Source organism: Pipistrellus kuhlii, unplaced genomic scaffold (genome assembly GCF_014108245.1).
Source record: "Pipistrellus kuhlii isolate mPipKuh1 unplaced genomic scaffold, mPipKuh1.p scaffold_m20_p_8, whole genome shotgun sequence".
Classification (NCBI taxonomy): domain Eukaryota; kingdom Metazoa; phylum Chordata; class Mammalia; order Chiroptera; family Vespertilionidae; genus Pipistrellus; species Pipistrellus kuhlii.
In genome coordinates, this window is record NW_023425584.1 from 1,701,494 (window position 1) to 1,723,872 (window position 22,379).

The following is a 22,379-nucleotide window of genomic DNA, read 5'->3' on the forward strand; positions in this document are numbered from 1 at the left end:
AAGTATTTTAAAATAAAACCCAGCCGAAACCGGTGTGGCTCAGGGGATAGAGCGCCTGCCTGCGGACTGAGAGGTCCCGGGTTCGATTCCGGGCAAGGGCATGTGCCTTGGTTGCGGGCACATCCCCAGTGGGGGGGGTGCAGGAGGCAGCTGATCGATGATTCTCTCTCATCGATGTTTCTAACTCTCTATCCCTCTCCCTTCCTCTCTGTAAAAAATCAATAAAATATATATTTTTAAAATGAAATAAAATAAAATAAACCAAACAAGATGTGACTTGATGGCCAGAAAGATGAGCTAAATAGGAAGCTGGGTGGGGCCGCATGTTGGCGAGGACCCGCGGACGGAGCCGTTCGGCACCGCCCGGTGAGGGGGGCAGAGCTCCGGGAAGCAGTCGGCACGGCCTGTCACACTGAGTAAACAAACGAACGCCTCAGCCTGCAGCCATGTCCTCTCCGAGGATAAATGTCAAATGTGCACAGCTCCCCGGGGACACGAGCCCTGCGATGTCATTCTTTTCCCCGTGTCACAGAGAGTGACTGAGGCACAGAGGGTTAAGTACCTTGAGAAAGGTCGCTTGGCTGGTTCCTGGTGGAGGCAGGATCTGAGTCTGGGCGGTCTGTCCTCTCTGGGGGGGGGGCGGGGGGCAGGGCCTGGAAGGGCCCCCTTGCCCGTCCCCCCATTCCCTAAGGGGAGGCCCTGATGGCGAACCCCGGCTGCTGCCCTCCCCCAGGAACATCGACACCCTCATCGTGGACATCTACCCCGTGCTGGACACGCCCGCCAAGCAGGCACTCTGGCAGTTCGTCTACCAGCTGCTCACCTACCAGGAGCAGGAGCTGTGCCACGAGAAGATCGCCTGCTTCCTGGGCTACAGCGCCATGACCGGTGAGGGCCCGCCCCCGCCCCGCCCCATCCCCCAGGTGAGCGGCCACCCCCAGCCCGCCCCGCCCCCCGCCCCCCAGGTGAGCGGCCCGCCCCCAGCCCCGCCCCCTGCCCCACCAGGTGAGCAGCCCTCACCCCAGCCCCGCCCCCTGCCCACCAGGTGAGCAGCCCTCACCCCAGCCCCGCCCCCTGCCCACCAGGTGAGCGGCCCGCCCCCAGCCCGCCCCGCCCCGTCCCCCAGGTGAGCGGCCCTCACCCCTGGCCCCGCCCCCGTCCCCCAGGTGAGCGGCCCGCCCCCAGCCCGCCCCGCCCCCTGCCCACCAGGTGAGCAGCCTTCCCCCCGCCCGCCCCGCCCCCTGCCCACCAGGTGAGCGGCCCTCACCCCTGGCCCCGCCCCCGTCCCACCAGGTGAGCAGCCCTCACCCCTGGCCCCGCCCCCTGCCCACCAGGTGAGCGGCCCGCCCCTGCCCCGCCCCCGACCCCCAGGTGAGCGGCCTGCCCCCAGCCCGCCCCGCCCCCTGCCCACCAGGTGAGCGGCCCTCACCCCTGGCCCCGCCCCCTGCCCACCAGGTGAGCAGCCCGCCCCCCAGCCCACCCTGCTCCCAGTCCCACAGGTGAGCGGCCCTCACCCCTGGCCCCGCCCCCATCCCACCAGGTGAGCGGCCCGCCCTGCCCCCTGCCCACCAGGTGAGCAGCCCTCACCCCAGCCCGCCCCCTGCCCACCAGGTGAGCGGCTCTCACCCCTGGCCCCGCCCCCTGCCCACCAGGTGAGCGGCTCTCACCCCTGGCCCCGCCCCCTGCCCACCAGGTGAGCGGCCCGCCCCCAGCCCCGCCCCGCCCCCTGCCCACCAGGTGAGCAGCCCGCCCCGCCCCTGCCCCGCCCCCCCTCCCCACCATGTGAGCAGCCCTCCCCACCCAGACACCTGTTCTCACCTGCCAGGCGCTCCAGAGGCCCGAGGCCCCTCACACACACGTGCCCACATGCCATGCTCATACCCAGCACACCCAGCTGGTTCCATGCTTGGCCACCCGGATGTACCCTCCCGGCTTTTAGGAGCAAATGCAGCTATAGACGCCCCCCAAGCTCGCCACCGGGGTCTCGGCGGTGTGTGGCACCTCAGGAAGTGTGTCACCCGGTGAGAGGCTCGTGTGGCCGCTGTTGGCAGACTCAGATTGTGGGCGTGAGCGGGGCCGCACCTGGCTGGGCACAGACGCCGGTGCCCTGAGCCCACGAGGCCATGCCCGTCTTCGTTCCGGCCACGGCATCCAAACCCGGGGCCTGTGTCCTCGCCGCTCTGCCCCTGCCGGGCCAGCCTGCAGGCCCATGTGCTGGCCCTCGCGTGCCCACCAGCCCTATTCCCACGGACCCCCAGTGGGCAGGGGGAGGGCCCGGGTTTTAGCAAGAAACGGGGTGCAGGTGCCTCACACGTCTGCCTGGACCCGGGACCTTCCTTTCCGCCCCATCAGCCCCGAGGGCAGCAGTGCTGGGAGGTGAGACCCCGTGTCACCTCCCCCTCCATTCTCAGGCTGGCGCCCCTGCCCTGGCACCGCTCTCTCACCCCGGGCCTCCCCTCGGCAGCTGGCCAGAGCCAGGCACGGCCGGGCACCGATGGATCGGCTGCCTTCCCCTCCCTGGGTCTGGCGGCTCCCTGGCTGAGGGCGGGCCCATCTCCCCTTCGTGTCCCACAGCGGAGACGGAGCCGGAGCCGGAGCCGGAGCCGGAGCCGGAGCCGGAGCCGGAGCCGGTGCCCCAGCGGCGGAGCTCCCTGCGGGCCTCCTCCGTGTGCCGCCGCAGCCTGCGCGCCCAGGGCCTGGAGGCCGGCCTCGCCTGCGGTAGGCCCGGGCCAGACCCAGCAGCAGGAGAGGGTTCGAGGGCGGCCGGGGCTGCTTCCCCGCCTGCAGAGGGAGAGGCCCGGGAGCCAGGCTGAGCGGCGGCCTCCTGGCTGTGGGCTAGCGGGTTCCTTCTCCCGGGCCCCCTGGGCCCGCCTGGTGCCTGACTCTGTGCCCCCCCGCCCCTCCCCCCGGCTCCCAGCAGGCCCCGGTGACTGCACTGAGGTGCCTCTTCCTCCGATCCCCGGCGAGCGCCAGGCAGGCGATGGCACATCCCTCCCGGAGACCCCCAACCCCAAGATGGTGAGACCTCGGTGCCCCTGGTGGTGTCGGTGGTGGGCTGGGCAGGTGCCTGTTTCTTCTTCTTTTTTCACTTTTTATTATTTATTATTTGTTATAAAATACATTTTTATTGATTTCAGAGAGGAAGGGAGAAGGGGCGAGAGAGACAGAAACGTCAATGATGAGAGGGAATCATTGATCAGCTGCCTCTTGCACGTCCCCTACTGGGAATCGAGCCCCCAACCCAGGCATGTGCCCTTGACCAGAATCAAACCCGGGGCCCTTCAGTCCGCAGGCTGATGCTCTATCCATTGAGCTAAGCCAGCCAGGGCTCTTACTCTTTTTAAAATAGATTTTTGTTGATTTCAGAGAGGAAGGGAGAGGGAGAAAGAGTTGGCGATGTCATTGATGAGAGAGAACCATTGATCGGCTGCCTCCTGCAGGAGGACGGAGCCCTCAACCTGGGCCTGTGTCCTGACCGGGGATGGAACCGTGACCTCCTGGTTCCTAGGTCGACGCTCAGCCCCTGAGCCTCGCCGGCCAGGCAGATCCCTGCTTCTCAGACACCCCCGCCTGGCCTGCGAGGCCACATTAGGGCCCCCGGGGGCAGGGGGCGCTGGACTCTCCCGCCTCCTCTCTCTGCAGATGTCGGCCGTGTACGCGGAGCTGGAGTCCAGGCTGAGCAGCAGCTTCTCGGGCAGGAGGGGGTCCACGTCCCGGTCCCGGGCCTCGCCCCCGGCACCCAGCCCGGCAGGCACCGCAGGTGGGCGCTCGGCCGCCGGCTCCGAGGGCAGCACCGACTCTCCCCGCCCGCTGGCTGGGCGCTGGCCGCCTGAGGCCCCCTCTGGAGCCCCCCCCTTGCTCCATGGCCATGAGCTTGTGTTCTGGGGCCGCAGCAGCCTCCATGGCGAGGGGCCACCAAGGTCAGGGTTGTCTCTGTCCCTGCGTGTCCCCTCTGAGCCTCACCCCGGCTGTGGATCTAGAAAAGCAGAGGGAGGGCTGCCCCCAAGGACCCCCCGGCGGTATTGGCTGTGGGTGAACCTCTCAGTGCGGGCCTGGCTCTGTGAGCAGCACAGCTGGGAGGGCGGATGCTCTCAGGACACACACACACACGCACACACACACGCACACATAGACACACACACAGATACACACACATAGGCACACAGACACACCACAGACACACACACAGAGATACACACACGCACACGCACACATAGACACACACACAGATACACACACATAAGCACACATACATACCACAGACACACACACACAGATACACACACACATAGACACACACACCACACACACACACGCACACACACCACACCACACCACACATACACATACATGCACACATAGACACACACACAGATACACACACATAGACACACATGCACGCACACACCACAGACACATACACACAGAGATACACACACACACATAGACACACACACACCACACACACACGCACACATAGCACACACACACCACACACACACATACACACACACATAGAAACACACACAGATAGACATACACACCACACACACACCACACACACACACACATACACACCACAGACACACACACACAGATATACACACACACATAGACACACACACCACACACACACACACACACACACACATACACACACACAGATACACACACACAGGCACACATACACACCACAGACACACACACAGAGATACACACACACACACACACACACACATAGAAACACACAGAGATAGACATACACACACACACACATACCACACACACACACACACACACACAGAAACACACACAGATAGACACACACACACATAGAAACACACACAGATAGACATACACACCACACACACACACACACACACACACACACACACGATGACACCGCTGAAGTCCAGAAGGCAGGACCCCTGGCGATGCTCCTGGCAGCGAGGTGCCCATGACGCTGGGTCCGGAGCCTGGCGAAGGCTCCTTGGCCCTCGGAGCTGTGTGCCGGGGCCCGGGCGGGACCCCGGTGTCGCTCCCAGGATGCACTGGGTCTGGCCGGTCCTAGGCGGTGCCCCACCTTGAACCTGTGGCCACCTCGGGAAGAGCATGGGGAGCAGGGTGCCCCGTTTCCCGGTGCCGCGTCCAGAGAGGGAAGGAAGGTGCCCGGGGACGCACAGCCACCCCACCCCGGGCCCTCCCCTCCAGCACAGCCACCCCGCCCGGCCCTCCCCGCCAGCACAGCCACCCCGCCCGGCCCTCCCCGCCAGCCCACACCTGGAGCCCAGGCCCTGACCCCAGGGCGGGTCCTCATGCGCCCCCCCCCCCCCAGGGCCCAGGACCCTGCCCGGCGTCTCCTGGCCCAGCGAGCGGCTACGGCCCTCCCCCTGCTACTACCCGCTGTGCTCCGAGGGCCCGGCCTCCCCCAGCAGCTCCGAGTCCCACCCCTACGCCAGCCTGGACAGCAGCAGGGCGCCCTCCCCAGAGCCCGGGCCCGGCCCCCCGGACAGCCCCCCAAGCCCGGCCCCCGGCCGCCAGCCCGGCCGCAGGAAGCGCTTCACCTTCTCCCGGCCCCCGCGGAGCCGCGACACCGACCGCTTCCTGGACGCCCTGAGCGAGCAGCTGGGCCCGCGGGTCACCCTGGTGGATGACTTCCTGAGCCCCGAGAACGACTACGAGGAGGTGAGCTGGTGTGTGTGTGTGTGTGACGGGTGTCTCCACGGCGGGCAGTGTCCCTGAGGCCTGGCCCAAGCCACCCTGCTCCCTGGCTAGAGCTGGACACTCTTTAAAAAATGCAAATTAGCTGAAGCGGTGTGGCTCAGTGGATAGAGCATCAGCCTGCAGACTGAAAGGTCCCAGATTCGATTCCGGTCAAGGGCATGTGCCTTGGTTGCAGGCACATCCTCAGTGGGGGGTTTTGCAGGAGACAGCTGATCAATGTTTCTAACTCTCTATCCCTCTCCCTTCCTCTCAGTAAAAAAAAAAAAAATCAATAAAGCCGAAACCAGTTTGGCTCAGTGGATAGAGCACATGTGTCAAACACAAGGCCCGCGGGCCAAATCCGTCCCGCCAGGCCTTGCAATGTGGCCCGAACCGCGCTGTCATCACTGCACTCCACTGCGTTTCCATCACAATGACAGTTTATGACTGTTCAATAAACCATTCGGCCCGCGATTTAGGCTGGATTTTAGATTTTGGCCCCTTCTCTGATTGAGTTCGACACCCCTAGGATAGAGTGTCAGCTGAAAGGTCCCAGGTTCGATTCCGGTCAAGGGCATGTGCCTTAGTTGCAGGCACATCCTCAGTGGGGGGTTTTGCAGGAGACAGCTGATCAATGTTTCTAACTCTCTATCCCTCTCCCTTCCTCTCAGTAAAAAAAAAAATCAATAAAGCCGAAACCAGTTTGGCTCAGTGGATAGAGTGTCAGCTGAAAGGTCCCAGGTTCGATTCCAGTCAAGGGCATGTACCTTGGTTGTGGGCACATTCCCAGTAGGGGGTGTGCAAGAGGCAGCTGGTCGATGATTCTCATCGATGTTTCTAACTCTCTATCCCTCTCTCTTCCTCTCTTGTAAAAATCAATAAAGATATATATTTTTTTAAATGCATTTTAATTGATTTCCGGGAGGAATGGAGAGGGAGAGAGAGAGAGAACATAAAAGATGAGAGAATCATTGACCCGCTGCCTCCTGCACACCTCCTACTGGGAATCGAGCCCGCACCCCCGGGTGTTGCCCTGATGAATTGAACCCGGGGCCACTGGGCCACACCGGTGAGGGCCGAACCACATTGGACTCAAGTATGACACTCAGTACCTGCCCGAGGCCACACAGACCTGGGCTCAGGTCACCTCCTCCTGTGCTGGGCTCCCCCCGCCCTCCCTCCGCCTCCGGCTTCCCCAGCCCAGCCCCTGGCCCAGCCCGGCCGCCCCCTGCTCTGTCCCCGGCAGATGAGCTTCCACGAGGATGACCAGGGCAGCTTTGTCACCAACGAGCGGAGCAGCGCCAGCGAGTGCGTCAGCAGCAGCGAGGAGGGCAGCTCCCTCACCTACTCCTCCATGTCCGACCACATCCCCCCGCCCCCGCTCAGCCCCCCGCCGCCCCCGCCGCCCCTGCCCTTCCACGACCCCAAGCCCAGCGCCCGCGCCCCGGACGGTCCCCGGGGTGCCCCCCAGACTCTAGCCAAGCCCCTCACCCCACTTGGCCACCCGGTCCCGCCCCCGCCCCCGCCGCCCCTGCCCCCGCCCGTGCCCTGCGCCCCCCCCACGCTGTCCGGGGGCCTGGCCCACCGCCGCGGTGGGACCAGCCACATGAGCGTCAAGCGCCTCCGCTGGGAGCAGGTGGAGAACTCGGAGGGCACCATCTGGGGCCAGGTGGGCGGCCGGAGGCCCCGGGCCCCGGGGGGGGGGGGGTTGGCCAGCAGCATCGAGGACAGGCCCTGTCCCGTGTCTAGCCCCTGGCATTTCCCTGCCTCCCTTTCCCCAGTCGGGAACACGGGGGGGCAGCTCACTCCCTGCAAAGGGCCCCTCGAAGGCCCCTGGGCGGCTCCGGCCCCTTTGCAGCCCCTGCTGCCCGCCCCACCCAGGGCTGGCCTCTGCGGGGGGTGGGAGGTGGGGGGCCGGGGGTGGAGGTGTTCCCAGGCGTGGGAGTGATTGGCCACCACGGGAGCGGCTCCCCACCTGAGAGCCGGGATGTGGCTTCTCTGCAGGCCGCCCAGCGCCAGCCTGACGGGGGCTCTCCTTGGGGATGGGGGGGCTCAGCCCAGCTGCCAGGCTCTCCTCACTGTGCGCCGGTCCCTTGCAGCTGGGGGAGGACTCTGACTACGACAAGCTGAGTGACATGGTGAAGTACCTCGACCTGGAGCTCCACTTCGGCACCCAGAAGCCGGCCAGTGAGTGGCCGAGGGCCCTGGGGTCCCCCATCCCGGGGCCGCTGGGACAGCCCAGGGCTCAGGGCCCCGGGGGGCTGCCCGGACGGCCATCCGCTCACTGTGTCCCTGAGTTCAGGCCTCCAAACGGGGGCTGTCAGCTGGCCCCGATGGCACAGTAACTGCGCGCAGACGCCCTGCTCCCTCACGGCAGAGCCAGCCCGGGACTGTGCCTTCCTGATTCGGAAGCCCAGGGGCTGGTGACCTCAGGCACAGCCGGATGAGGCTGCAGGAGGCGTCCACAGCGCCCCTCCCGGCCCCTCCCCCGCCTCCCTGCGCCCCTCCCAGCCCCTCCCCCGCCTCCCTGTGCCCCTCCCAGCCCCTCCCCCGCCTCCCTGTGCCCCTCCCAGCCCCTCCCCCGCCTCCCTGCGCCCCTCCCAGCCCCTCCCCCGCCTCCCTGCGCCCCTCCCAGCCCCTCCCCCGCCTCCCTGTGCCCCTCCCAGCCCCTCCCCCGCCTCCCTGTGCCCCTCCCAGCCCCTCCCCCGCCTCCCTGTGCCCCTCCCGGCCCCTCCCCCGCCTCCCTGTGCCCCTCCCTGCAGTTGGTGGTGGGGGGTCTGCAGGCAGCCAGGGACACCGTGTGGCCAGTGGTCCCCGATGGAGGAGAGAGGCCGTGTCCACCAGGAGGCACCTGCAAGGCCCAGAGGGGGGTGCCGCTCCCCGGCAGCTCAGTCGGCCAGCCGGGGGAAGGTCGGGAGGGAGGCGCCATGCATGCTGAGTGCTAGGCTGGGCCCGGGAGTCCGGGCGTGGGGCCTGTGGACCCCAGAGCTGAGTCCGGGCCACGGAGAGGGGGCGTCTGGGCTGGTGGGGTGCCCCCCCGCCCTCTTAGAGCAGCCTCAGCCTGGACGCCCCCCTCAGCCACCATGTCCCTCCAGAGCCCGCGCCCAGGCCCGAGCCCTTCAGGAAGAAGGAGGTGGTGGAGATCCTGTCCCACAAGAAGGCCTACAACACCTGTGAGGGCGGGGCCCGGGGCCCCGGGGGGACGCAGAAATTAGGCTGTAACCGCCCCCCCCATACACCTGCCACCCAGCGGGCAGAGGCCCCTCCCAGGTCCCACATCCTCCTGGGTGGGTGCGGCCCTGGGTCCGCCCCTCAGGCCCGCCCTCTTGCTGGCTGGGGCCCTGACCCGCTTCCAGGCCCTCCCTTTCTCGGCGCCATCGCCAGGTCCTGCTCAATCCTAGATCTCTCTCCCGGGACCCCGCCTGGCTCTCTCCTCCGTCCCCAGGGGACTCTCCGCCTCTCAGGCTCCTGCCCCCCCCCCCCCCAGCCCCGGGCCCCCCCGCAGCCCCCTCACCCGCGCCCCCCCCAGCCCCGGGCCCCCCCAGCAGCCCCCTCACCCGCGCCCCCCGCAGCCATCCTGCTGGCGCACCTGAAGCTGAGCCCGGCCGAGCTGCGCCAGGTGCTCATGGCCATGGAGCCGGGGCGGCTGGAGCCCGAGCACCTGGCGCAGCTGCTGCTCTTCGCGCCCGACGCCGACGAGGAGCTGCGCTACCAGGCCTTCCGCGAGGCACCCGGGCAGCTCAGCGAACCCGACCAGTTCGTGCTGCAGGTGCGGCCGCCGCTGCGGGCGTCGCCTCGTCCTGCTGCACGGGCCCCGCGCTCACGCCCCTGAGTGCCAGTGCACACCTTCCTCTTCTTCCTTCTTCTCTTAAAAAGATGTGTTTTGCTGATTTTTCACAGAGAGGGAGAGGGATAGTTAGAAACACCTATCGGCCGCCTCCTGCACGCCCCCTACTGGGGATGTGCCCGCAACCAAGGTACATGCCCTTGGCTGGAATCGAACCTGGGACCCTAGAGTCTACAGGCCGATGTTCTATCCACTGAGCCAAACCAGTTAGGGCTTTCTTTCTTTCTTTCTTTCTTTCTTTCTTTCTTTCTTTCTTTCTTTCTTTCTTTCTAATATATCTTTATTGAGAGGAAGGGAGAGAGAGAGAAACATCAACGATGAGAGAGAATCGTTGACTGGCTACCTCCTGCACCAAGGGGGGATCGAGCCCAAAACCAGGGCATGTGCCCTAACTGGGAATCCAACCGTTACCTGTGACCTCCTGGTTCATAGGTCACCGTGCAACCAGCAGTTCACACCTTTCTGAACCAGGTCCCATAGGAATCCAGCTGGATGGGGTGCTGCTGCCCTTAGGGGCCCTGCTTAGTTTCCTCAGGGAACCCCTGGCCCGGTAGCAGCTGGGGCCCCAGGCTGCACTGGGGGTGGGTCTCCTGGCGGTGCTGGCGGTGCTGGCGGTGCTGGCCAACCCATGATTCAGGCCGGCCTTCGCGGCAGATGCTGTCGGTTCCGGACTACAAAACGCGCCTGCGCAGCCTGCACTTCCAGGCCAGCCTGCAGGAGCGGACGGAGGAGATCCGGGCCAGCCTGGAGTGCCTGCGCCAGGCCTCCCTGGAGCTCCGGAACAGCCGGAAGCTCGCCAAGATCCTGGAGGTCAGCCCGCATCCCCGCCCCCCCCCCCCCTGGCCTGCCCCCGGCCTGGCCCCCGGCCTGCCCCTCTGCCCCGGGCTCCCACGATGGGCCAGGGGGGAGGGGGAGTACCCGCCCGCCCACCGCCCACCGGCCTCTCCACAGTTCGTGTTGGCCATGGGCAACTACCTCAACGACGGGCAGCCCCGAGCCAACAAGACCACGGGCTTCAAGATCAACTTCCTCACCGAGGTGAGGCCCGCCACGCTCTGCCACTGAGGATGGGGGGGGGGGGGCGGCAGAGCAGAGGACGGAACATCCCCAGGACAGCAGCAAAGGCTGGGGGGTGCTCCTCCATCTCCCTCCGGGTCTGGAGCTATGGAGTGCCGGGGAGCAGGGAGGGAAGACTCCAAGTGGAAGGGGAGCGCCCACCTGGAGGTTCTGTGCCCCTGCAGCACCCACGCTGTCAGTGCAGCCACCCCCGCCCCAGGGCTGCGGGCTGCGCACCCAGCCTTCCCCCGAGCTCCTGGGACTTCTCCCCAGGGAGCCCCTTGTCCTTTAACCAAAGAGCAAAACTCCGCCTGCAGGTGTCAGTGGTTTAGATGTCTGAGGCTCAGGGGCCACAGACGCTTCCAGAAAACCACACGAGGGAAGACTGGGAGTGGAGTCAGGGAGGTGTGGGCTCTGTCTGCTGACAAGGGCCAACGGTCCAGACACAGAGGCCTGGGGCCTGCCGCTCCCCGGGGCTGCGGGCCTGGTTCCTCCCTGGGGCCTGCCCCTCCCCGGGGCTGCGGGCCTCAGGGAGCTGGCCGGGCCCTCCAGACTCCCAGGGGGCCTATGGCGTCCCGGCAGTAAAACCCGGAGAAGGGACCCAGCAGCCGGGTTGTGAGTGTTGAGCCGGCTGAGGGCAGGGACCGAGGTGGGGCTGAGTCTAAGAGACGCATGGCTGGTCCCTGGGGTCAGCGGTCTGGCGGGGGCTGAGGAGGATGAGCGTCGGGGGTCTCTTGCAGCTGAACTCCACCAAGACCGTGGACGGGAAGCTCACCTTCCTGCACATCCTTGCCAAATCGCTGAGCCAGCACTTCCCGGAGCTCCTGGGCTTTGCGCAGGACCTGCCCACGGTGCCCCTGGCGGCCAAAGGTAGGCGGGCAGGCGGGCGGGCGGGCGGGCGGGCGGGCGGTAGGCTCTGCCGCCAGGGGTGGGCGGCCCCACGAGGCCCTGCCCCTCCCCACAGTGAACCAGCGGGCTCTGACCGGCGACCTGGATGACCTGCACGGCACCATCCGGGAGATCCAGGCTGCCTGCCAGAGCGCGGCCCCCTCCGGTGAGGACAAGTTTGCCGCCGTCATGACAGTATCCTCCGAGGCAGGGCCCAGGGGCCCAGGGGGCCCAGGGCGGTCGGCGGGGCGGCGGGGGGGGGGGGCTGGCTCCAGCTCCGGTGACCACCGCCTCCCGCAGAGGTCCTGGTCCTGCTGGGAGAGGGCCGTCCCGGGGTGTTCAGAAGCCCAGCACCGGGGCCCAGGCTGCGCCTTGTCCCGGGCCTGGTCCCCAGCAGAGCCAGGACCCAGGCTAGGAGGTCCAGAAAGAGGCTTGTCCGGCGCTGGCAAGGCAGTCGGGAGAGAGGGCCATTCCCTCTGTGGGGCACAGAGAGTGACAAATGCCTTAGAAAAAGAGAGAGAGCCCTAACTGGTTTGGCTCAGTGGATAGAGCGCCGGCCTGCGGACTGAAGGGTCCCGGGTTCGATTCCGGTCAAGGGCATGGACCTTGATTGCGGGCACATCCCAGTAGGAGGTGTGCAGGAGGCAGCTGATCGATGTTTCTCTCTCATCGATTTTTCTAACTCTCTCTCCCTCTGCCTTCCTCTCTGTAAAAATCAATAAAATATATTTAAAAAAAAAGAAAAAAGAAAAAGAGAGAGAGGGTCAGGCCCGGAGAGGGGCAGGGGCCACTCCCGTGAAGGGCTGGGAAAAGGGTGGTGGCCTCTGAGCAGTGGGCGGGAGCTGCTGCAGAGGGAGAGGCCCCGCTGGACAGGGCGGGCGGGGTCCAGGACTAGCTCAGGGCGCAGCGCTGCAGGGCAGGACAGGGCGGCTCCCCACTGGGCACTGGGTCTGGGCCGCTGGGAGGGGCGCTGGGCTGGGGCAGTTTCCTGAGCAGACGCCAGGCCTTCCTGGAGACGGCGCAGCCGGTGCTGCGGGCGCTGGACGGGCTGCAGCGCGAGGCGGTGGAGGAGCTGGGCCGGGCGCTGGCCTTCTTCGGGGAGGACTCCAAAGCCACCACCTCCGAGGCCTTCTTCGGCATCTTCGCGGAGTTCATGAGCAAGTTCGAGGTGAGCCTTCCTTCGAGGTGAGCCTTCGTTTGAGGTGAGCCAAGGGAGGGGCAGGCCCGAGGGAGGGGCAGGGCCAGCGGCCCTCGGAGGGGTCTTCTGTGAAGCGGGGTGTTGGGAGAGCACCCCGGTGAGTGACACACACACACACTCACCCGGGCAGAGAGGGGTGTAGGCCTCTGCTTGCTCCGGTGCTGACATTGGGGAGGCAGGAGCTGGGGCTCCCGGAACCACTGACAAACCCTCCCCCTCTCCTCCCGCAGCGGGCCCTCGGCGACCTGCAGGCCGGGGAGGGTGGGCGCAGTTCGGGCATGGCTTCGCCCCTGGCCTGGTGACAGGGCGATGGCGCCCCTTCAGCCTGCTGGAGAGGAACGGGGCGCTACGCCTCGCCCACCCGGAGCCCCTCCTGCCCAGGACCCCGAAGCCCACGCCTCCAGCTACCTCAGCGCTGACCGCCAGCCACCGCGAAGGTCCGGGTTCCGCTGGACCCCAGCTCCCGGCTGAGCCCCAGCCCTGAGCGCTGGGGGGCAGGGGCCGCCGTGAACTCGCAGGGAAGGTGACCCCCAGGAGGGCCGCCATGGCTCCCAGCCTGGCTGTGCCCCAGGTCCCGCTGGCCCCCTCACCTCACTGCCCCGGCCCCCGGCATGCCAGCAGGGCTCCTGCCCGAACCCTCAGGACGCAGGGGACTGGGGGTGGGGGCTGCGGCCGGCAGGTGAACTGCGTGTGAGTGGCCGGGGCCCGGGGTGGCTCTGCTGTCTGCTCCTCCATGGCTTGGCTCCCATGGGCCCCTGGGGGTCATCATCGGGGGCACAGACCTCCTGGACCCGAACCCCGGAGAGGGCGGCAGAGGCCCTGGAGCACGCCCCCCCCCCCCACCCCTGGGACACTGTGAGCCGGCAGGCCCTCTCAGCCGGGCCTCGGCGGCTCGGAGAGGCAGGCGGCGGGGAGAGCCCCTGCCCAGCCTCCCGGGCTTGGGAGCTGGAGGGAACTCCCTGGGCTGGTGCCTGGGGGCGGGCGGGGGGTGAGGGAGGCGAGGAGGCGAGAAGAGGCGAAGGGCTGGGTGAGGAAGACCTCTGTGCCCAGCGGGGGCGGCAGCACTGAGGCCTTACGGGGCGTCACTCAGATGCGAAGCAGCGGCCCCTTTGCAGGGCCGGGCGACGGGCAGGGCTGGAGAGCCGGCCGGCCGGGTGGCGCCTGCACAGGCGGTGGCTGACGGAGGGCGCTGTGACGCCCCGGAGCCGGTCGGGGCGGAAAGCAGGCCTGGGGGCAGGGTCACGGCCCGGACCTTCTGGGAGCCCCGGTTGTCCCTCGTCTGGAGCTGCCGGGGCGTGGGGGGCGCGTTGGCTTCTTCCCGGGCTCCCGGCTCCCGCTGGCGGCCCGGGCCTCGCAGCTCCCTGTGGCCTCTCTCCCTCCTCTCCTCCGGGGCCTCTGGTCCCGCTCCGGGCCGTCCCTCGGTCTCTCCCGCCCCGGAGGCCGCAGGGCCCGTGCTGCTCCCACACAGACGGGGACCGTCCGTCCTTGTGATTTCTGCCCCTGCCCGCTCCAGCCAGCCCCCGCGCCCCTCTCTGAGGCCGTGGTGGGTGGCGTTTCCCTGTTCCCCTCTCGTGGCCACCGCCTAGGACTCTGAAGCCAAAGGCATGATCCCAGGGCGGGGCGGACGGAGCCAGAGGCGGCCAGGGGTGCGAAATCCGCGCACTCCCTCGGGGGGCCAGTGCGGACCCACGGGAGATCTCGGGGATCAGGAACGCCCCCGGCCACGCACGGGTGACCCCGCAGCGCGGGAGCCCGTGTGGCACTTCCCTGCGACTGAGAAACGTGGCGGGTGCAGCCCCGGGCCAGGAGCACGGCCTCACCCGCCTCCCGTCGGTCACCCACTGGCCACACAGGCCGTGGAGCAAGCCGTCCCGAAGCTCAGCCGCTGCCCTGGCCGGTTGGCTCAGTGGGTAGCGCCTCGGCCTGCGGACTGAGGTTCCCGGGCCCCATCCTGGTCAAAGGGCCGTACCTTGGATGCAGGCCGCTCCCCGGCCCTGGTCTGGGCATGTCTCTCTCTCACATCTCACATCCATGTTTCTCTCTCTGTGTCTCTCCCCTTCCCTTCATCTCTCTCTAAAAATCAGTGGAAAATATCCTCAGGTGAGGATCAACCAACACGAAACGAAACACAACAAAAGCCTCCGTTGCTTAACTCGGCAGCCACTAACTGCTCTGAGCGGGGCCCGTGGGCTCCTGAGTGTGTGTGCGGTGACGGGGCCCCCGGGGAGCCCTCCAGGGTTCGCTCCCGTGCTGTGCCGGGGGCCTTCCGGGGACGGCGGGAGGCTTTCACGGGGCCTCCAGGCAGATGGCCTGGATGGTTCACCGGGTGGAGCAGGGTCCAGGCGAAAAGCAAAGCCCGAAGCCCCTTGTGGCTGAGCTCAGGACTGGCACCCCAGTCTCACTGTGACAGAGCCAGCCGGGGTCTGGGGAGAGGGAAATACAGTCCATGCGTGTGAGAGGTGCCATGAAGCCGCACTGAGGGGGCCCCGGGTGGCTTAGAATCAGGGCCGTTCTTGCCATCTGTGCACCACATGCCCCCTGGCTGGACCCCCCTGGCTCAGACCCCAGCCTCCTCCACCTCCTCTGTGGCCGGTCCCGCTGGACCCAGCCCGGCTCTCGTTACCCTCTGTCCGTGTCCTCCTCCAGGTGGCGTGCTTCTCGCTCCCACTTACCTAGTCACCCGAGTGCCCGTCCCCTCCACTCTCACTCAGTCCAGTGCCTGCCTGGAAACCAGTGTCCCTTCTGCTGGGGGGGGGCCGGTGTTCCTCTAGGAAATGATCCCTCCCCCACTGCCATGCCCGGGAGCCATGCCGACTGGATAAGGAGGGTCTCGGGACTCTGGCCGGTGGCTCAGGGTCAATTCAATGCTGGAGTCAGATCGTTTGGAAAGGGAGGCTTGGGGGCGAGTTGCTGGGCGCGGAGAGGGTGGGAGGCTGGGGGGAGTCGTCAGCACCTCCCCCTGCTGTGCTCCTGCCTGGGTGGGAAGCCAGTGCTGGAGAGCAGAAGGGAGACGGCTCCATACACCTCCTTGTCCCTGGATCCAGCCATGCCTGAAGCAGGATCTGGACTTGTCCGTGTCCAGGACAATTTGTAACCGTGGCGCGCCCCCCCACCTCCATTTGTAAATTCCTAAATTTTATTTTAACGTTTTGGCTCAGGCGGGGTTGAATGGGTCCTGTCCCTTGCAACACGAAGCGTGTTGCCGAACACACCCGCCCGCAGGTGGCTGTAGGTACTGGGCCTTTTCCTGTTCTCTGCGAACCCTCTTCCTCCATAAATGCATTTGCCAACACCTTTGGACTGCCTCCTGTGTGCCCGGGCGATGTGGGTGCCAGGGCGATGCTGGGTGCCAGGGCAATGTGGGTGCCAGGGTGATGCTGGGTGCCAGGCGATGCTGGGTGCCAGGCTATGCTGGGTGCCCACATCGTATGGGTGAGACACTCTGCGTGTGGCTCCCTAGGGCTGTATTTCATGGTGGCTCTGCACCTGAGTCCGGACAAAGCCCGACAGGTGAGCCCATAGGTGCACCCTATCCCCCACCAGCTCCTCACCAACAGCGTGATGGGAAGGCAAGCGCCTTTGCCCCAGGATTCCCTGGTCTCTCCCTCACGCTAAGGGAGTCACAGCCTGTCTCTCCCGCCATCGGCCGTGGTGGCCCGGCCGTGTGCTCCGTGTTTCCACAGACCCCATTCCATTCGACTTCCACAAGGACCCTCTGCAGTGGGCTTTGTTAGCCCCTTTTACAAATAAAACGTCTGACCCGCAGGACGGTCATGTGACTTGCCCGGTTGAACTCGCGGCTCTGTCTAAATCCAAAGCCCATCCTCTGAGTGGAAATATCGTCTTTGTTTTGCTTTACATATTTTTTATGCTTTTTAGATTTTAACAGTCATGTTCCAAGGCCCATGGGTGCTGGTGACTTTGACATAAGCCCTTATAGCTCTTTTTTAAATTCCCCCACCCGCTCATTCCCCCTCCTGCCCTCGCCTTCCTCCGGCTGCTCAGGCCTTGTCGGCTGCTCATTTCTGTGCTTGCTGTGTTCCTGCCCCCGAACCCCCAGGAATCTCAGTGCACCAGTGGCCTCAACTCACTCCACCCTGACTCCCCCCCACACACCCTCTAGAGCAGTCTTGGCTGGTACCCCCTCCGGAGCCAAACCGTTCAGACTGTCGTCTACACCGGCTGCCTCTGCGTCCTCGCCATCCGCTCACCTCCAGCGCCGGAGTGTGGCTTTCTCCCTCTTCACCCCGGACCTGCTCCGGCCCCTGACAGGAGCTGCTGGGAGAGCTGCGTCCCTACCGTCACTGCCCTCCTTACAGCCTTTCGGCACTGTTTGCCCTCCCTTGGCAAACCCTCCACGCCCAGCTCCAGCGGCCAGCTGTCTGCCCCCCCAATAACCCTGTCCTCGGCTTGACTTCCCATGGGCCCAGCTGCTCCTAGACTTTGCACACAACAAGTGCTCAATAACTGCCCCTTAAATCAAATCCAATGACGTCAGGGAAGGGAGCTACCGAGAGTGCCGCCTCCTTCCCATGAAACGGCATGGCCACCCGTATCCAGGCCCTTAAACCAGGCGTGCGGAGGGAGAGTCTGCAGGCGGGACAGGCAGTGCCGACACGCGGCCTGGGAAGGTGAGGACACCAGGACAAGGATGAGAGGCCGCGGGCAGGCGGGCTGGGCCCGGGAGCTGGGGAGCTGTGCCGGCTGCAGGGGGCACGCCCAGCCCTCCCGCTGTCCCTCCGGCCTTGGACTCCCACGTGGGAGACACACCTTGTGGAGCCCCAGCTTCGGGCTTTCGCAAAGGAGGCCAGAACCCCAGATTTTTATGTGAAACGTTGGCAACCCATTCAGAGCTTTCACAAAGGTGCTCAATGGGAACCAAAGAAAAGGCCTCGGTGACGGGGGAGCCCAGCGGGGAGTTTGCAGGCCCTGGAATAACACGTCTGCCTCACTGGATGTGTTCATACCACCGGGGTACGGGTGGGGGGGGGTGTCCCCCACAAAGGGGCTTGATTGTTTCCAGTGTTAGCGGGGAGCCGTGCTGGGGCCAGCGGCTGGCCGGTGGAAGGTGCTGGCGGCCTTGTTCTGAGGCGCCCTTTGTTAGGGAAAGTCACCCCGATGGGTCACCCGAGGCGGGCCCCACGCAGTGTTCTGGGGGAAACTGGAGTCACCCCGAAACCAGCGCTGTCCCCAGGCCGGGGCGAGGGCCTGGCTAGCGGTTCGAACCACCCCTCACCTGGAGAGTGGCCCGATCTCTGAGCAGGGAGAGGGTGTGGCTGGGTTCCGGAGGCGCAGCAGTGGCCAGCACTGCGACTGTGCGGTCGTCACCATGTGGGGTGGTGTGAGGGTTTCCACAGGGGCAGGAAGGACGGGGCAGGGAGCGGAAGGGGGAGCCCTCTGGGCTGGCGGTGGCCTGAGTGGTGTGGGAAGGGCGTCCCACGTTGGGAGGGAAGTGGTTCAGGGCAAGTGGGGGAGGGGGCAGGTGTGGTGGCTCTGAGCTCGGCAGCTGGCTACAGCGTCAAGCACAGGGCTACCCCCTCAGCCACCCCCCAGAAACTCCCAGAGGAGGGGCCCCCGGAGAAAGCTAGACGTGGAAATGCACCCCACAGAAACAGAAGTGCAGAGAGGCACGGAGGCAGGGGGCCGGTCCTTGTGGGGTCCATAGACGCGCCCAGGATGCCCCAACGCTCGGGGCCCGGAGGAACGGATTCCGCAGGAGTCCTAGGACGGCAGGTTAAATGGCGATTAGGATGGTGAGGAGGGGTTAAGGTCATGGGAGACGCTTGTGATGTGTCCGGAAGGTCCACGAAGCAGGCTCACGGGGAAAGACACAGGCCCCCGCGTGAGGGGGGCCCGTCTCCGAGAGCCCCTCTGGCGGGCACCGCGCCGGCCAGCGCTCAGAGCTGCCTCAGCTCAGGTCCAAAATCCAGACTCCACAGCCCAAAGCCCCCGACCTCCCGCAGTCCCGTGCCCCCCCTCCCCCCACTGCTGCTCAGCCTGTCCTCGGGCACCCTGCAGAGTCCCGCTGCCCCTCTGGCCCCTCGGCAGCTTCTCCTGCCTGGATCCTTGATTTTACCTTTTTCGGGGGACCTCTGCCCTTCCCGGTGCAAACTAGCTCACCAGCTGCGTCTCCTCGCCAAGTTCGGGCTGAATTCCACTCGTTTCAGCTGCTCCCTCCCCCCTCCCGCTCCGGGACAAGGGCCAGGACACGGCCGTTTATTCCGCTCCTTCTTTCCTCCTCTCATGATGAAATAAGTAAAAAACACAACATGGATGGGCCCTGGCTGGTCTGGCTCAGGGGATAGAGCATTGGCCTGCGGGCTGAAGGGTCCCGGGTTCAATTCCAGTCAAGAGACGTGCCTGGGTTTCAGGCTCCATCCCTAGTAGGGGGTGTGCAGGAGGCAGCCAATCAATGATTCTCTCTCATCATTGATGTTTCTATTTCTCTCTCTCCTTGCCTTTCTCCTCCCTTCCTTAGACTCTCTCTCTGAAATTCAATGGGAAAAAAAATCTTTGGATAAGGACTAAAAAAGAAATTCTGGAATTTGAGTGGATCTCAGACCACGGACCCACTCAAATTCCAGAAAGCCTCTTCCACACCAAAAAAGATAAACACATTCTACCCCTAAGTGGAGGGGAGGTGAAGAGACAGCTTTGCCTAAGTTCTTGGGCCCTTTCCGTGTTTAACTTGGTATCGTCCTCCCAGGTTGTTCTACACATCGATTCCCAAGAATGAAAAGTGGCTGTGAATCCCTTTTCACTCACACACACACTCACACACACACACTCACACACACACACACACACACACACACACACACTCATACACACACACACACACACTCACACACACACACTCACACACACACACACTCACACACACACACACTCACACACTCACACACACACACACTCACACACACACTCATACACACATACACACACTCACACACACTCATACACACACACACTCACACACACACACACTCACACACTCACACACACTCACACACACACACTCACACACACACACACACTCACACACACACATACACACACACACTCATACACACACACACACTCACACACACACACTCACACACACTCACACACACACACTCACACACACACACACACACACACACTCACACACACACACACACACACAACAGTGCAGGACCCCAGCCTCATCACTGAAACACACAGGTGTAGGCCGTATGTAAACATGTATGCAATCTGGCACCATCTCACTGCACACATCCTTTTGTTTGGCCATGCTGGCAAGGCACAGCCCCAGGATACGTGAGATTGACACCATGTCTTGCCCAGGAAACTCATCCCCAACTGCGGCTCGTCTTCCCTTAGACTAGGGGTGTCGAACTCAATCAGAGAAGGGGCCAAAATCTAAAATCCAGCCTAAATCGCGGGCCGAATGGTTTACTGAACAGACATAAACTGTCATTGTGATGGAAACGCAGCGGAGTGTAGTGATGACAGCGCGGTGCGGGCCACATTGCAAGGCCTGGCGGGACGGATTTGGCCCGCGGGCCTTGTGTTTGACACATGTGCCTTAGACTGAGGACCAAGTGATGCTTCTGGAACATGCAGTGTGAATGGATGCTGCCACGGCCGACTCAGGAGCTGAACTGCTGAGTCATGTGAGGAGACGGTGTGCACTTGGGCAGTTTGTTCCCACGCTGATTGGAAAGCTCTGTCCTGGGGAGCAGGCAAGCCCGCGGTCCCTGGACACGCCCTCATCGTACACGTATTGAATCGCTATGTTGCAGCCCTGAAGCTAATGGAATTGGATCGCAACAAAAATGGAGAAATGACAATGCTCTGAATTATTAAACTTGTTAATCCCAATACACAGACACACACACACACATAGACACACACAGACACACACACACAGACACACACACACACAGAGTCAGTATCACGCGAAGAGGTGACCAAAGAGGGTGCAGTGACAAAAATGTAGGAAAGAAGAGCATTTTGTACATGTGGTGTGCGCGGCGGATCATTAGTAAAAGCGCTGTGAGGCCTTGCCCCGGAGGCCGGCCTGGGTCAAAGACCTGGTCTGACTGCGCGCTCATCTCTGCTGGCCTGTGCCAGTCAACAGCCTGGCGCAGGCGCTTCAGCCATGTCACAGCTTCTGCCAAACTGGCCTGATTCGTCCAAATCATCCAAACCGTCATCTCTAACTCAGGCTTCCATGTGTGGGATCCGTTTCCCCGGACAAGTCTTTCCTGGGTTGGGGTGCGGTGCCTGGGCTGCTGGGCCCACATGGCCTCCCGTGGGCCGTGCAGTCGCAGAGCCAGTGGTGGGAGCGGTGGCCTGGGCCCTGGCTGCTGCAGGAGCTGCCTGGGCCAAGCAGGGTTTTGACCGTCCAGGGACTAAGCAGAAGCCCACCGCCAGCTGGTGGGTCCTAGAGGCCCTTGCCGGGAGCTGGGGCAGGAAAGTGAGGTGCCATCCATGTGAAGTCTGCCCTCCCTTCACCCACAGCTGCTCCTTGGGCGAAGAGGTTTGAAGGGAACTTCCTAATGGGGAAGCTCCCGTAGAACAAGGACAGGGTGGTGGGCCGGCACTCCAAGAGAAAGAGACAAAGTGACCCGCGCTGAGCTGAGTGTGCTTGGCACCCACTCCCAGGGCGTTTACCATGTCTTCAGCCCAGGGTGAAGGATTTGGAAGAGGCTTAGAGTGAAGGGGAATCTAAGAGGCAGTGATTTTGGTGAAGGTGCCTGGTTTACTGCTGTCATTACCTTATTTTTTAAACATATATATTTCATGGAGTAAATCCTATATAATAAAAGCCTAATATGCAAATTGACCAAACTGTAGTGTAGAACATCAGGGGAACAACCGGTCGCTATGATGTGCACTGACCACCAGGGGGCAGATGCTCAACACAGAAGCTGCCCTCAGCCCACAGGCCCCAGGATGTTGACTGTTGCCCGATATAAAGACAAACGGTAAAACTCAGGGTCACAATTTAAGTATTTTTTCTTTACTGAGAATGAATGGCAGTAAATAGCAAACGGGAACCATCCCAAGTTGGGAGAGACCGCAGGACAGGGGAAAGCTTCTATAATAGTTTAGTCTCTTGAACAGCATTTCCCCCTGCTTTCCTCCGGAGATCCCACGTTTCTGCGCGGGGACCCCTCAAATTATGCAGAAGATTCTGTTTGTCGGCTTCATTCTGCTGTCAATTGCTTGTGATTTCGTCTCTCACAAGAGTTGTTCACTCTTCCGCCTAATTTTGCTCTCTTTCCCAAAGGGAGCCCCCAGAACGACAAAATCTTCAGACCTCCTCAAAAGTGAGCTGGCGACTCCCTCCCCAGACACCCCCAATATCGGCCTTACCCTCTGTGATGCCACCACGGATTAATGTTTATTTTTCTCTTACACTTTCTCATACAGTAAGCCTGCAGAGCTCTTACCGTTAGAGGGAGGGGGGGGAAATCACTCACAGGGAGTGTCATTTCAAAAATTAAAGGAAATCGTTGGCTCCCAGGAGAAGCCGGAAACCCAGCAAGGGGGAGTTGGTGAGAAGCTCGGGATCCTCCGCCGCGAGCTCGGGGGAGCCTGTGCTCCCCGCTCGGCCTGCGTTCCGGAGCGTCCCCTTTAAGGGCCGGGGCGGGGGCGGGGCCTGGCGGGACGAGCTTTCCCAGGCTGCCCCGCGCG

The 22,379-nt window shown here is 63.9% G+C and overlaps 1 protein-coding gene across 3 annotated transcripts in view; it reads left to right on the plus strand.

Moving 5' to 3' along the window:
- Positions 1–13,576, plus strand: part of LOC118711549 (Grid2 interacting protein) — a 29,212-nt gene extending 15,636 nt beyond the window's left edge. The window contains exons 8-22 of one of the 3 annotated variants that reach the window (XM_036424725.2): positions 734–888; positions 2,575–2,718; positions 2,921–3,018; positions 3,643–3,760; positions 5,336–5,685; positions 6,950–7,372; positions 7,803–7,890; positions 8,799–8,876; positions 9,276–9,472; positions 10,205–10,360; positions 10,502–10,588; positions 11,347–11,476; positions 11,571–11,689; positions 12,498–12,662; positions 12,923–13,576. In XM_036424725.2, coding sequence (XP_036280618.1) covers positions 734–888; positions 2,575–2,718; positions 2,921–3,018; positions 3,643–3,760; positions 5,336–5,685; positions 6,950–7,372; positions 7,803–7,890; positions 8,799–8,876; positions 9,276–9,472; positions 10,205–10,360; positions 10,502–10,588; positions 11,347–11,476; positions 11,571–11,689; positions 12,498–12,662; positions 12,923–12,994 — 2,380 coding nt within the window. In that variant the 3' untranslated portion in view covers positions 12,995–13,576. Of the gene's footprint in view, positions 1–733; positions 889–2,574; positions 2,719–2,917; positions 3,019–3,642; positions 3,761–5,335; positions 5,686–6,949; positions 7,373–7,802; positions 7,891–8,798; positions 8,877–9,275; positions 9,473–10,204; positions 10,361–10,501; positions 10,589–11,346; positions 11,477–11,570; positions 11,690–12,497; positions 12,663–12,922 lie in introns of all 3 variants that reach the window. The other 2 variants (XM_036424723.2, XM_036424724.2) reach the window with 2 other exon arrangements.
- The last annotated feature ends 8,803 nt before the right edge of the window (positions 13,577–22,379 follow it).